Genomic DNA, 13,639 nt, shown 5'->3' on the forward strand with positions numbered 1-13,639 from the left:
CGGTAGCTATCATAGTTTTTAAGAAAATCAGTTTTATGTAAATTCCGGAAGCGTGGCAAAAAGTTTAAACAATTAGTTTCTGCGCGCTAACTAAACGAGCATATAAACCAAATTTGATGTGTACCTATTATACTTTTTAAGAAAAACAGTTTTGTGTGATTCCAGGGGGCGTGCCAAAAAGTTTGAAGAATTAATTTCTGCGCGCTAACTAATCGGGTATACAAACTAAATTTGATGTCTCTAGCTTTCATACTTTTTAAGAAAAACAGTTTTATGTGATTCCTGGGGGCTTAGGGGGCGTGGCCGAAATTCCAATTAACTCTGTACATGTGCATAATACACGAGTATACATACCAAATTTAGTGGCTCTAGCTCTTATAGTCTCCGAGATCTGCGTGTTCATACGGACGGACGGACAGACGGACATGGTTAGATCGACTCGGCTGTTGATCATGATCAAGAATATATATACTTTATAGGGTCGGAGAAGCTTCCTTCTGCCTGTTACATACATTTTGGCGACTTTAATATACCATTTCACCCTATGGGTGTATGGTATAAAAAGGGCTTAATTGTAAGTTTTTCTAGAACTGTAGCTGAAAAAGTAATTTTGGGTTATATAACATTCATAAAATGAATTTATTTAACCATTAACAATATCGATATATAAGCTCATATGACAAACTAAAAAATACAACAAAATGAAAAATTTCAACATGCTATAAAAAAAAAACCAGCTGTGTATCTTTGAAAAACCCAAATAGGGTTTTGCTATTCAATACATGAACTTTCAGAACAAAAGGTACGGTGCGGTTTGATTTTACAAACCTTCATTTTGTTGCATAGTGATATAGACGAACCTCATAATTACAACCTGCCGTATGTGCGTATGTTAGATTTGATGCCAGATCCAATTTGGTCGCTATTGTTAGTGATCGTGCTCGCCTGGATTGGAAGTCGTTGGCTGATCTGTCGTACACATTGGGGTGTACCTTGCCCACAGTAGCAACTCGACATGCCTTACTGTGAAAGTGTCATCCAATTAATGAGCACAGATTTCATGAAAGAGACCTTCTTGGAGCAGGTATCAATGCTCCAATGCCATTCCAAAGATAGAAAAAATCTCCACATCTTTTGGGAATTGTGTGCTGCGGTCGAGTCTGTCTCGAATCTCAAAAATTATAATCTTGAGATTTGTTGCAAAGCGGCAATAAAGCAGCTGCCAATTTGGGCATGCATTTCTGCAATGAGGGAGCAGGGCTGATGCTCCTACTGGCCAATGAACCCCGGCGCGCACAAATATCAAATAAATTATCGGAGCAGGCGATTAATGATCGTCATCGATGTTGTCGGAGCAGTGTTATCGTTATCGACATGGTCGGAGCAAATGTCGTTTTATTATCGGTTATCGGAGCAAAGTTGTCCTCACACAATCGACTCTTCGTCCAGCTCTAGCACTACATAATAAAATTTTTCGTCGTACTTTCGGAACAACAAAGGTATGTTAACAGCTGGAAAAAAAGCGTAGAATCAAATTTAATAAAGTAAAGAAACGCAACTAAATAATAAATGCATTCGCAAAAAAACAAAACCGTAAGCCTGGGTGTTCAAACCCAACAAAGTCACACACATGATCAATTGTCATACACATACACATTAACACGCACACACACATGCATTGCCATCACTGCACAAGAAAAAGAAAAATCGAAAAAATAGAATTACATAAGTTTTAATTTAATATAATTGTATATACCTATTAGTTTGAGGTATGAATAATTAACTTACATTTTAATTATCATCCGCCTGAGTAAGTTACGGTTATATGCGAACATCTTAAGTTTTATATTCGAGTTACATAAGTTCTAAGTGTGCAAAAAAAAATCAAACAAAAAGTTAAGTCCTAATCCCACCCCAGCCCCTGCCCTCCACCCAACCCAAAATCCAAGTCTTAGTATATATGTATCCCTTATATATATCTAACCACAAAAGAAACAAAAAAAAAAGAACAAATCAAGTAGAAAATAAAAAAAAAAAAAAAAAAAGACAAAATCAATTCAATCAGCACAACGTTTTGGTCGAAGTAACGTTTTGTATTCATGCGTTCAAGTCATTTTTCCATGCAGGACAAATATCCTCCGATACGATTTCAGAGTCAGAGTAAAACAAGCAAGCACAAATCTCCTCATCCTCACACACAAGCAGTAGGCGCAAGCAAGAGCACGCCGCACCGTCGCTGCCGCTGCCGACCAAGCAACCAACAAATCGTAACATCCCGTAACACCCGGCAAAAGGAGGAGAAATCGAAACTACGTCTACTTCGCCGCGACCTCTTCGTCGTTGTCATCCATCAGCCATTTGCATCAGTGGACAAACCTCATCAGCGGTATAACAAGTAAATTTTGAATATTCTTCCTTATTACAAAACAAAAAGAAAACAAAAACAAATTGCATAAGAATTTATGTTTTGTGTGAAAGAGAGAGAGAGAGAGAAAAAGACTAAGAAAGAGAAAGGAAGTGCGGTAAAGATAGTGCAAAATTGAATTTAAACCGGCTCGAGGTCAATCTTACAAAAGAAGATTATTTCAAAGGTAACACACAAAAAGGTGAGCAGGTTGTCTGTATAGCTATTTCAAGAACTACCAAGTTCTATCATCAGCAGACTTTGCTAAAGAACTCCAGAATTGCAATAGCCATACCATGTCTTCAACGCTACTGTGGAGCACAACTATAAGCGCACCCCCCTTTTTAGTGTAGCGTTTAAAATAGACGGAATAGCGGAAAAGTGTAAATGAGGAATTAAAGATAATTGAAAATAGATTTATTTGAGATCAAAACAAAAACAGCAATAATAACTGTACTTTTGTTTTCTTCAAAAATGCTGTTTTTAGACTGGTGCATAACTATAAGCGCACTTAGAAAAAGTTAGAATTAAGTCTTATACTTATTACTAACTAATTAGATCTACTTTTTTTGTGGTTTAATAATGAGTATACCCTCCATTATTTTGGATTAGTTCGAACAAGCGATTGGGCATACTAGAAATTAAATTTTCAAGGGTGTTTGTTGGAATTAGTTCCCAAGTCCTTATAACAGCGGCCTTCAGCTCTCGTATTGTGTCGTATTGCTTGTGTTTGTCGTAGATAGACCGCACTAGGATACCCCATAGGTTCTCCATTGGATTTAGGTCGGGGGAGCACGATGGCCATATTAAAACTTCAATTTTCTTTGTCGCCAACCACTGCAATGTTTCCCGGCTTCGATGCACAGCGGCATTATCCTGCTGAAATACCCACTTCCTTGCTCCTCTTCTGTTTATCACCGGCGCCAAGTTCATTTGCAACACTTCAACATACTCCGTAGAGTTCATTCGGGTGCTGGGAAATGCTAATTCCAAGCAGCCATTAATAGAAAATGCACCCCAGATCATAAGAGAACCGCCTCCGAAGTCTCTCTTTGAGAAATATCGTGGATCCTTTCGCAAATCCCTCCAATTTCCATTCCAGCCATCGGGACCATCCAAATTAAACTTTTTTTCATCAGAAAAAATAGTCTGTAAAAATAAAATAGTTAAAATTCCAAAACCGACGTACCAAAAATATATTCTTTGTTTTTAGTACATTTTTCCAATCCCTTGCCATATTTATCCTGGCAAATTCCAGGCGTCCAGCAATATGTCGGTCTAGCAACCGAGGTGCTGGTTGAAGCTTTTGTCTTTTTATCACATTTGACTTCTTCAGGACCCTGTGAATTGTCCAGCGGGACACACTTTGCCCACACTCTTTGGCGATTTCACGCGCCGTCTTCATCGAGTTGCTGGCAGAACTTATGATCCGTCGCTGTGATCGATCCGAAATTTTTGATTTTGGGCCTCCTGTTTTATTTTTTCCATAATTTGCTGTATCCTTCAAAAAATTTCTCACAGCACAATCGGAACGACCAATCCGTCGAGCAATCTCCCTTTTGGATAGTCCTTCATCAAAAAGGGCTAGGATTCTCCCTTTCTCTATTTCAGTTAAGTATGCACCACGTGGCATTCTCAAATTTAAGCTTTTAAAAAATTCTCCAACTTTAATTGATGCGCGCAAGTCGAAAACGAACGAAATAATGAAAGAGTAATAGGTGCGCTTATAGTTATGCACCAGTCCAAAAACAGCATTTTTGAAGAAAACAAAAGTACCGTTATTATTGCTGTTTTTGTTTTGATCTCAAATAAATCTATTTTCAATTATCTTTAATTCCTCATTTACACTTTTCCGCTATTCCGTCTATTTTAAACGCTACACTAAAAAAGGGGGTGCGCTTATAGTTGTGCTCCACAGTAGCGTTGAAGACATGGTATGGCTATTGCAATTCTGGAGTTCTTTAGCAAAGTCTGCTGATGATAGAACTTGGTAGTTCTTGAAATAGCTATACAGACAACCTGCTTTATTTGAAATAAAGTTTCTACTTTTTTCGGTTCGCCCTTGCTTTGTTTTATACATCTGTATACATATGTAACTAAATTCTATCTAAGGCGAATCAACTTGAAAACAAGAAACGTACAAGTTGAATCTGTTTCGGTTAAAAAAAACAAAAACGGTGCTTATTGTAATAGGCAGAAGAATCGATGAGTTCAAAGGAAACCGTTATAATTGTAGTAAAGATAAAATGGTTTCGCGTTAGTTAGTTTTACTCTCTCTTCCCACCACTCTTCTCTGGCCTTAAATTTAATCCAGAAGGCAGCGTCAACCAAGTCAAAAAACACACTTAAATTTAAAAAAAAAAAGGGATGAAACACAATTTAAGCGGAGAGAGAAAGACCAAAACTTAAGCCAATTGTGTTTGTGCATATAGGTATAAAAGCAAAAACCGAAACCTTTCTGCAATTAAAATATGCTTTTAACGCGGCATAGTTTCGAATTGCAGATCGACATGTCGGCGGCTCGTTTGCCCTACTACCAGCAGGATCAAGAGGATCAGCAGCGACGTGGTGGCGGCAACAGCGGACGTTCAAGCCACCAGCAACATCGGGGCTCATATAGACGTGAGCGGGATCGCGAACGCAGTCGAAGCCGCAGCCGCAGTCAATCTCCAGACCGTAGAGACCAGCAGCACCGTCGACGCCGCAGTCGCAGCCGCAGTCGTAGCCGTTCTTGGGAGCGACAACAGCGTCGTAGACGCCAGCAACAGCAGCAGCAAACACAGCGTCGAACTCATCATAATAAAGACAGAGATTCCAGGGAACGCTCCAAGGATAGGGAACGCGAAAATGAGAGAGAATCTGGTCGTCGGTCCTCTTACCGTCGTCGTTCATCGGACTCGCCGGAGCGCCGTCATCATTCTCATCATCATCATCAGGCGTCATCATCCTCGACTAGTTCCTCTTCGTCGTCATTGCAGCAATCCGCCGTCAGATCCCCCTCTGGACGAGACAATTATAAGCAGCAACAACAACATTCTAGCAAAAACAATGCCATGTCCGCTGTAGGTGCTTACTACAATCTGGACATCGATGAGCCATTTGATAAGGAGCGCATTCACCGCGAAATGGAAGAAAAACTTCGTGAAGCCTTGGCCCGTGAGGGTAAAGTGTATCCACCACCAAAGCCAGAGCCCCCCTCGCATCCAGTTTTTGCCAATGATGGTTCTTTTATGGAGTTATTTAAGAAAATGCAAGAACAGCAGCAGGCAACAAAATCCCAGACAGAAATGGCCGAAAATAGTCATAATCGAGAGCAATTATCAGAATTGGGCATGAAAGTAGCCGGATCATCCACATCTACATCATCAATATCGTCATCCCCATCATCGTCATTAGCAGCAGTTGCACTAGCTGGAGCAGTGGCACCATTGCCAAATGGATCTCTGCTGCCAGCTATTGCTGTCGGTGCGGCAACTAGTGCAGCTGCCCCATATATAGCTGCCACAGCGGCTGGTAAATCGGCACCACCTCCACCCATGGTGGGTCGTCGTCGTGGTGGAAAAATACTTAAAACTGGTGTTGTGGCCAAGCTAAAGACACCGAATGATCGGGATGTGGATCCCAAGGATTTTTGGTCGCTCTATTTGGCCGAAGTGAATAAATATAAAAGCAATGCCTGCGATACAGATAATGGCAAGAGGCCGTTGGTTAAGTAGGGAGAAATTGAACTTGAACGCAAGAAATGGCATAAATGTTTCTACCACACCAAAAAAAAAAATAATAATAATAACAAACACACAAATACCACCCACACACACACACACTCACAATCGACACTATATTCTACCCTATTCCCCTAATCTGAATGATTTTGTGTAATTTCCATTGGACTCTTACAGAGAGCTGATGCCTCGTTAGCCACTAAGTCGTAGATTGTACAGATTTATACCTACATATATAAAACCAAACAAACACTTATAAAAATTATATCTATTTGCATATACATATATGTATGTAATGTGTATTCACTACATATATATGTATAATATGTCTAAAACGCTCATCTAAGCATCGACAACAATTTAATGAAAACTAATGTATATGATATTATATATCTGTCTGTCTCTTTTTCTCCATCTATTTATATTTTCTTGGGCACTGAAATTTGCTTCGATTCTACTATCTTTCATTTTGATTATTATTTCATTAAACCTTTTTCCTCCCATTATTTCCCATTCATCATTCATTCCGCTCTATAATGCGTTTACACATTTATAATTTCTTTGCGTTTCTTTATGATATATATACATAATTTTTTTTTGTTGTTTGTCTTTTTGTTTTGTGCGAGTTGTTTTCCTTTCGTTTTTTTCTTTTTTTAACTAAAAGTGTCTATATGCAATTTTTCATGTCTAAAAACAAAAACAGCGACAAGAGCAACAGCAGCGACATGTCCGCCTACAAGCTGGAGACCGCCCCCTTCGATCCACGTTTCCCCAATCAGAACGTGACCCGTTATTGCTATCAATCCTACATTGATTTCCATCGTTGCCAGAAGAAGCGCGGCGAGAACTTTGCGCCTTGCAACTACTTCCAGAAGGTCTACAAAACGATGTGTCCCAATGCCTGGGTGGAGAAGTGGGACGATCAGCGCGAAAGCGGCACATTCCCGGGTCGTATCTAAGCGCCCTCTCCCCAGCCACATATGCTCTACCTTCTGCAGCGATAACAACATCAACAACAACAACAACAGCAGTAGATAATGGGGCAAATGGAGACAAATTAGTAGTGAATACGAAAACCAACAAACACCCACAGACACACACTCACACAAACAAGCAAACACCGAAAGGCAGACACACACACCCGTCGGTCGGTCACCCGGGTTCAACTGTTAGAAAAGTGTATTTCAATCCAATAAACTAAATTGAAAACCAAACTAAAAAACCAATCTCTTTATGAAATTTCAGGTGAGGGTGATGATTTGGTCCAGGTTTGTATATGTGGAGATAGACACTCCTTAATGGCATCAACGGATCTAGCATAACTAAGAAAGCCATTCGAGTTGACGTAAATCTACATCCGCCAAAAAGAATCCGGAATCTACAGGGAGTTTTAAATCAAAGGCTTCGGTAGTTAAAAAGTTTTGTTGTTTTTGTTTTTATATATTTCTTCTTTGAGTTTATAAACGTTTGGTTTTTTTTTTGAAATGCGTGTGTTTAGCCTCTAAATAGTAATCTATATTTATATATAGATTTATCTGTAAGATTTCCACTACTTTAGTATGCAAATTTTATTATTATTGGTAGTTAAATTTGTTTTGTTTTTAAATGCTTTTTCCATTTCTCCTTTTTTTTTTCTTTGTGTTTGCTTAAGCTAAAAGTTATGTTTCAATCAAATGCCACAGAGTTTTATATATGTATATCAACTTATACGATTAGACAACATTACCACCAAACGGCAAATTATATATGTAAGTATTATATTACGACGGTATATAATGTAAGTATGTATGTATATAAGTGTATAGCCTAAACACGATAAGTAACAAAATGAAACGTTTTACAATTGCGGACGGCAGCAATTATATGACAACTAAAAGGAAAATCCTGATCGAAATTCGGGGTAATGTCTAATCTGTAGATTGATTGGAGAGATATCACTGTATGTATATCCATTATGCACATACCGACATCAATTCATACCTATATGTAGATACATATGTATGTATGTTTGCTTCGCTTTTTGAAACTGAATGTATTGGGAGTTGAATTTGAATTTGTACCAGCAGTTTGCATTGTATCTAGAAAATTTGTTTTTTCAAGTATTTGTTTTTCTTGTGTGTGTGTGTGTGTGTGTGTGTGAGACGGTTCAATCGATCGAATTACAAATATTTTGGTAATTTGTTTCTTGTCTTTCAATATCTATTAAACATTTTGCTTACATTTTGCTTTTGCTTAAACAACAAGTTGTTAAAATTTCAATTTTGCAAGAATGTAGTACGTATGTATGTAAGTATGTATTTGTTATGTATAATTACTTAATTATTGTACTTGTAATAGGTTCTTGTTGTTGTCTATTAGGTGTATAGAATGATTTTGAGCTGTGTGTGTGTTTCAGCTTTTTATTGTAGTGTTTTTGTGTGTATATATATGTTGAAGGAAACTTGAATACATATTTGTAGGAATACGCAAGTAATTACTCTAAGAGATAAACACATATGTATGTATATAGGTAGATATTGAATGATTCATCACCTGTGAAAATCAACTTATAGTAGTATTCTGTATCATCTAATGTCTGTTTGTAGTGTATCATTAAATTTTTTGAACAAAGGTTACCCATCCATATCCAGGACGTTCGGTTATAAAATTTAACAAAATTTGTAACAATTTCCCCAGTTTGCTGTAGCTAAATTATAGTTCTAGCCATGCTAGTTATACCAAGTATGTATGTACATATCTATATAGGGAGATTCTTGGTTGGGGTGCGAAAATTGATAAAGAGTTTTGATTCTTAAATTAATTGAGTGCTTAGACAGTAGCTTTTAAGTGAGTGAATCAAGTTTCACATCTCATGTGATATATATTCTACGACCATCCTACTTATCCTATAAACGAACTCCTTAGAATTTCATAGAGAAAGAGTTCCGAAGAGACAAATATATGTAGATGTTGTGTTTTGGTGTAATCCTACTGGAATGTTGATATTTAGAAACGGAAACCATAAAGTTTAAAGTTGGTTTTTCTTTATATTTTCATTCTGCTCTATTACTAACTTAAAGAGAACTTTGCTTGAAAATTTCATGTTCAAAAAACGATGCAAACGACGTTTCATCTGATAGTTTTATAGATTTTTGCAATGATCAAATAACGACAACATGTCGGGTTACAACAATCCTTACTTAAAACTAGAATGTGTACTCATTAGAGTTTCCTTTGGCTTTCAATTAGATTAGTTTTGGGTTCCATTAAAATGTGTTAATTTCCATAATATATATATATATATGTATGTATACATATATGTATATATATCCAAGCTACATCATATAGTAGGTACTATATACGAGCATGTAAGTGTGTGTTTATGTGTATGTGTATGTATTATCCATTGATATTTAAAGCTTCCCAATAAATCATTTCCCGCATCTGTATTCTATCAATCAATCTGGTTTAAATCTATCTGTGTGAGTGTGAGTGTGTATGTGTGTGGGGCACTTTGTGCCCATACAAATTAATAGCTTGAACATGTAACCGTTTGCCAACTAATCCCTAACCACTTCTCTCTACAATATCTCAGAATTAGAATCCCTACCCCCGACCTATGTATGTACATATGTACCCATACACCTAAGCATTTTGTTTTCCCCCCTTACGGATATAGTTACATGTAGCTATTGCTTGTTTGTTATCCAATGTCACGCACAATCTCAATCTTGTCGCACAACTCGGAATCGGGATCGTGTATGGTGGTGAAGTGGGTGCGATCACTCCGGAATGTATTACGTTCATTCGAACTGGTTTTAATCGATCGCTCCGATGGTGTCTCTGTGCCGCTCAGCTGAATGCGTTTCTGCAGAGCGGATACAAAGTTCTGCAAAAGCAAGAAACACACATTCAATGATGAAGATTCGAAACCATTTCCATCATTTGGTTCGGTTTAAACACACCTGAGAAATAATATCGCCGCGCGCCGTTCGCACCTGATATAAGTATCGAAACTTTCGCTGTCTGGCCTCTTCGCGCGTTTCTCGTGTGCGCGATTGGGATCGTCTCATTGGAGCACCATGACCGCCTCCATTCGAACCGCTGCCAACGCCTCCGCCGCTACCGCCGCCAGGCATAACTTGTTGTTGATTGTGGCCATGTGAGGGCATGTGACCGGAATGATGATGTCCTGGATTGTGGTGATTATGATGTCGCATATAGAGGCGCTTGCGATGGTCCACCCGCCAGGCCGTAATAAAGCATTGCACCATAATGCTAATGACAATTATTACGGGCCAAGCGGCTATCAATACGCCGCCATAGCAGGGAGGCGGCATAGGATGCGGCCTCATGGTTAAAATCTGTAACAATGCAGGCAGAGATTAGGTACATGGGTCACGAAATCCGTCCAAACACATACCCAATTAATTGTCTCAAGGCCGTGTATGAAGAAATCAATGGCACACAGGATCATGGCGGTGCCCACAATGCTGGATGTCAAAATGGTGACATATTTGACACAGCAGAGAGTCAGAACCGAACAGATGACGGCGCCACCAACCACAGCCACATATATCTCACGATACTGAATGGGACAGATACAAAAAAGCGATTGAAGAGGAAAGATCGAGAAGGTAAACTCAAACTGCTACGACTTACCCCAAATTCATTATCCGGCATTGTGGCCACACACACGGCCATGGCTGCTCCGGACAGCAATGCTCCAGCGAATGCACTTATCAGAACCGAAGCCACAGGATAGGTGGAGCCCAGGACAGCACCCAAGAGTCCGGCAACAATGGCCAATGCCGAGTCCGCCGGTTTCCCTAGGAATGTTATCTGAAAGTCCTGCAATATAAAGATGCCATTGGCGCCCACCATCAAACCGCTCAGGAAGCCAACGGCGCGCAAACATCGATAGCCAAGTAGAGCGTAGACAATACCAAACACGGCGACTATGGCCCAAAGGAGAGCGGCCACGGTATCCGGTGTGCTGAGCGCACATGTCTGGCTTTGTAATATGCCCTGCAATGTAAGCGGAAAAGAAAAAGAAGGCAACGAATAATTAGCAAGGGTAAGTAATTGGAGATGGAGTTAGGGTTACACTTCTGCCGAGCAGGTCAGGTCAAGTCAGGTTAGGTCAGGATTTGGTTCAGCTTCACTGAAATTCGATCAAGGACAAGTAATGTGCAGACGAGCACACACACATATATGTATGTATGTACATACAAACATGCATATGTGCGTAAAACAGAACCGACACAAAGAGCTGCCATACATTAAAAAAATTGTTTTGTTTTTTTTTTAACAGAAACTCAGGAAATGGGTGGGGGATGACAATTTAAGCACCAAACCATTATTATTCTTTACTTAAACTTTATAAATTTACAAAAAAAAGTATAAAAGGAAATTTTGGAAAAAGTCGCGCCAGACTAAATTTCTACATAATGTAATACATACAATACAATACAAATGTAAATTTTTTATGCAAGGTATTTACATACATATGTACATACATAAATACATACATATGTATGTATGCAAATCCCTTGAGTAGTGTTTCAACATAACCTCAATATGAGAAAAAATAAGGCGCATATGCTTCACTCCATACCACTTACCTTGATGAGAAACGGCCAGTCCATTTGGGAAATACCCTTGGCTACATCGTCATGCCCATAATCCTGGCCATCATATACCACATCATCATCCGTTCTCATGCTCCCTGTTGCAGGACTCTTTAATTAACAATCACAAATGTTTTATACGTTTGTTTGTTGTTGTTGCTGTATATTTTTTGTTTTCATCCCAAATACATTCCGTCGCACATGCCACACATCCTCCCCATGGGCTATATCCTTGTACTATTTTTTCTCTTTTTCCAAAATAGGGCGGAGCTTTTTAGTGGCAGGCCGCACAATTTTTGTTATTATTCGTTAACCTACGTTTGTTATTTTATTTTCTTGAAGACTTGGGCAAAAGTCTAAAACTTTTAGTTCTTATTAGCCATTTTATTTAAAATTTTATTTACTTTTATTGTGTACACGTACACCCAGTTTTGTAATGATGGTAACGGATGGACTGGGCGTATGTTACAATAGGGGCCAAGACGAATTTGCTTGTGGTACCCCAAACCCAAAACAACAAACCCCAACATAAATGGACAACATGCTTAACGAAATCCTTGCACATCCTTGTCAGTGGAGCAAGCAGGGCAGATGTATACATAATGTGAGCAATGGTTAGCCATTTTACACGTGAGAAAGCGGGATGACCTCAACTGGGCCGGAATGCAAACAGCGCATGTTTTATCCTTTCTTCTTATGGTTTATAAATTCGGTAAATGTTTACTATTACTACTCGGGCCCAAAACGCGCTTAAACTACTTAATTTTGGTATCAAACGAAAGAGAAAAATTCCACGAGCACGACCTCAGGTGCGCCTTGGCGATTTGTTTCGTAGTTTTTGAGTAATTAACAAGAGAAAATTAATATTTTTAGCGGGACTATAGCTAAAAGTAGCTTTTTCCGGCTAAAAAAAGCTGTTCAATTTTAAGATGGTGTTGCCAAATGCCGAATTTTGGATACTCGAATACGCGGGCTTTTTGAATCTTTTGTTCGCACTATTCTCAACAAACGAAAATATTGTTGAGTTTACAATATTTCTTAATTTTATGGAACAAATATAGTTTAGAATACAATATTTGGCTGCCAGAGCAGCCAAATATTCCTCGACTTTAGAAATTAGATTAAAATATTTGGCTACCAGGGCGGTCAAACAGCGCGCCAAATAAAAAATAGCGTTTGACAACACTGAAATCTAGCTTTACCATATTTTTCCACTTTTCAACACTGAAATCTCGAGTAGTAATAGTAAACATTTACCATAAATTCTTCTTGTTCTTCTCTGTCACATAACATAACCGGTTAACATAAGCAGGTTAACAGATTATATATGTAAAAACGGGTGCTTCCGTTAAGTTTTGAAAAAATTGGAAAACGATGCTTACGAATTTCGGCAGGAATTTAATCCCTTAATGCATCATGGCATTCTATATTACTGTTGGGAACATCCCAGCTACAACTTTTGGTCAATTTAATCATAGTTTCGCCTTGCGAAATGTTGGAAATGAATTTTTCAAAAACAATGAAGTAAGTCGTCCCGCCGACTTCGGTTTATCATGCACCAGGTAAGGAAATATTTTGAATTTCGAACACCAAATGCATAGCATACATACATACGTGCACTCTACCGCTGCCACTAGCCTACGGCCAACTACGCCTTTAAACTCGTTTATACATATATTTTCAATGTTTCTAGTCCGATTAATCCAATTTGGTAGGTCGGTACATATTAATAGAGCTAGCTAGTGTGCTGAATTTGGGTTAGATAGTCAAAAAATGGCGACAGACAGTTGGTTTTTTCCATATTATGAAAGCGAAAGTGGGTGTGGCAAAAAATTTCAATATTATTTATCTGCACACCTACCAAATATGGTGGTTATAGTTTTGTTAGTTTTCGAGGAAAACAG

General features: G+C 38.6%; 3 protein-coding genes across 9 annotated transcripts; 2 read left to right on the forward strand and 1 right to left on the reverse strand.

Annotated features, from left to right (window-relative positions):
• Positions 1–1,401: 1,401 nt before the first annotated feature.
• Positions 1,402–7,348, forward strand: COX6B (Cytochrome c oxidase subunit 6B). 2 transcript variants are annotated; one of them, XM_068302278.1, is made up of 2 exons: positions 1,402–1,499; positions 6,830–7,348. In XM_068302278.1, the coding sequence occupies exon 2, from the start codon at positions 6,852–6,854 to the stop codon at positions 7,083–7,085; it is 234 nt and encodes a 77-aa protein (XP_068158379.1). In that variant the 5' UTR covers positions 1,402–1,499; positions 6,830–6,851; the 3' UTR covers positions 7,086–7,348. The 2 variants fall into 2 exon arrangements, with proteins under 2 accessions (XP_068158379.1, XP_068158378.1); XM_068302277.1 differs by having other exon boundaries at positions 1,453–1,499; positions 6,791–7,348.
• LOC137586261 (serine/threonine-protein kinase fray2) lies at positions 1,424–6,516 on the forward strand. 6 transcript variants are annotated; one of them, XM_068302274.1, is made up of 3 exons: positions 1,424–1,499; positions 2,127–2,395; positions 4,896–6,516. In XM_068302274.1, exon 3 carries the CDS (start codon positions 4,915–4,917, stop codon positions 6,118–6,120), a length of 1,206 nt encoding a protein of 401 aa, XP_068158375.1. In that variant the 5' UTR covers positions 1,424–1,499; positions 2,127–2,395; positions 4,896–4,914; the 3' UTR covers positions 6,121–6,516. The 6 variants fall into 6 exon arrangements, with proteins under 6 accessions (XP_068158375.1, XP_068158370.1, XP_068158371.1 ...); XM_068302269.1 differs by lacking the exon at positions 1,424–1,499 and having other exon boundaries at positions 2,111–2,395; XM_068302270.1 differs by lacking the exon at positions 1,424–1,499 and having other exon boundaries at positions 2,254–2,395; positions 4,909–6,516.
• Positions 7,349–8,511: 1,163 nt separating the features above from the next.
• On the reverse strand, positions 8,512–12,460 carry LOC137586262 (transmembrane protein 198). Its single transcript, XM_068302276.1, has 5 exons — positions 11,730–12,460; positions 10,768–11,133; positions 10,529–10,693; positions 10,071–10,469; positions 8,512–9,994 (listed from the first exon to the last, which is right to left on the reverse strand). Exons 1-5 carry the CDS (start codon positions 11,826–11,828, stop codon positions 9,809–9,811), a joined length of 1,215 nt encoding a protein of 404 aa, XP_068158377.1. The 5' UTR covers positions 11,829–12,460; the 3' UTR covers positions 8,512–9,808.
• Between the last annotated feature and the right edge of the window lie 1,179 nt (positions 12,461–13,639).

This window comes from Drosophila tropicalis, unplaced genomic scaffold (assembly GCF_018151085.1).
Source record: "Drosophila tropicalis isolate 14030-0801.00 unplaced genomic scaffold, ASM1815108v1 contig_952, whole genome shotgun sequence".
Taxonomy (NCBI): domain Eukaryota; kingdom Metazoa; phylum Arthropoda; class Insecta; order Diptera; family Drosophilidae; genus Drosophila; species Drosophila tropicalis.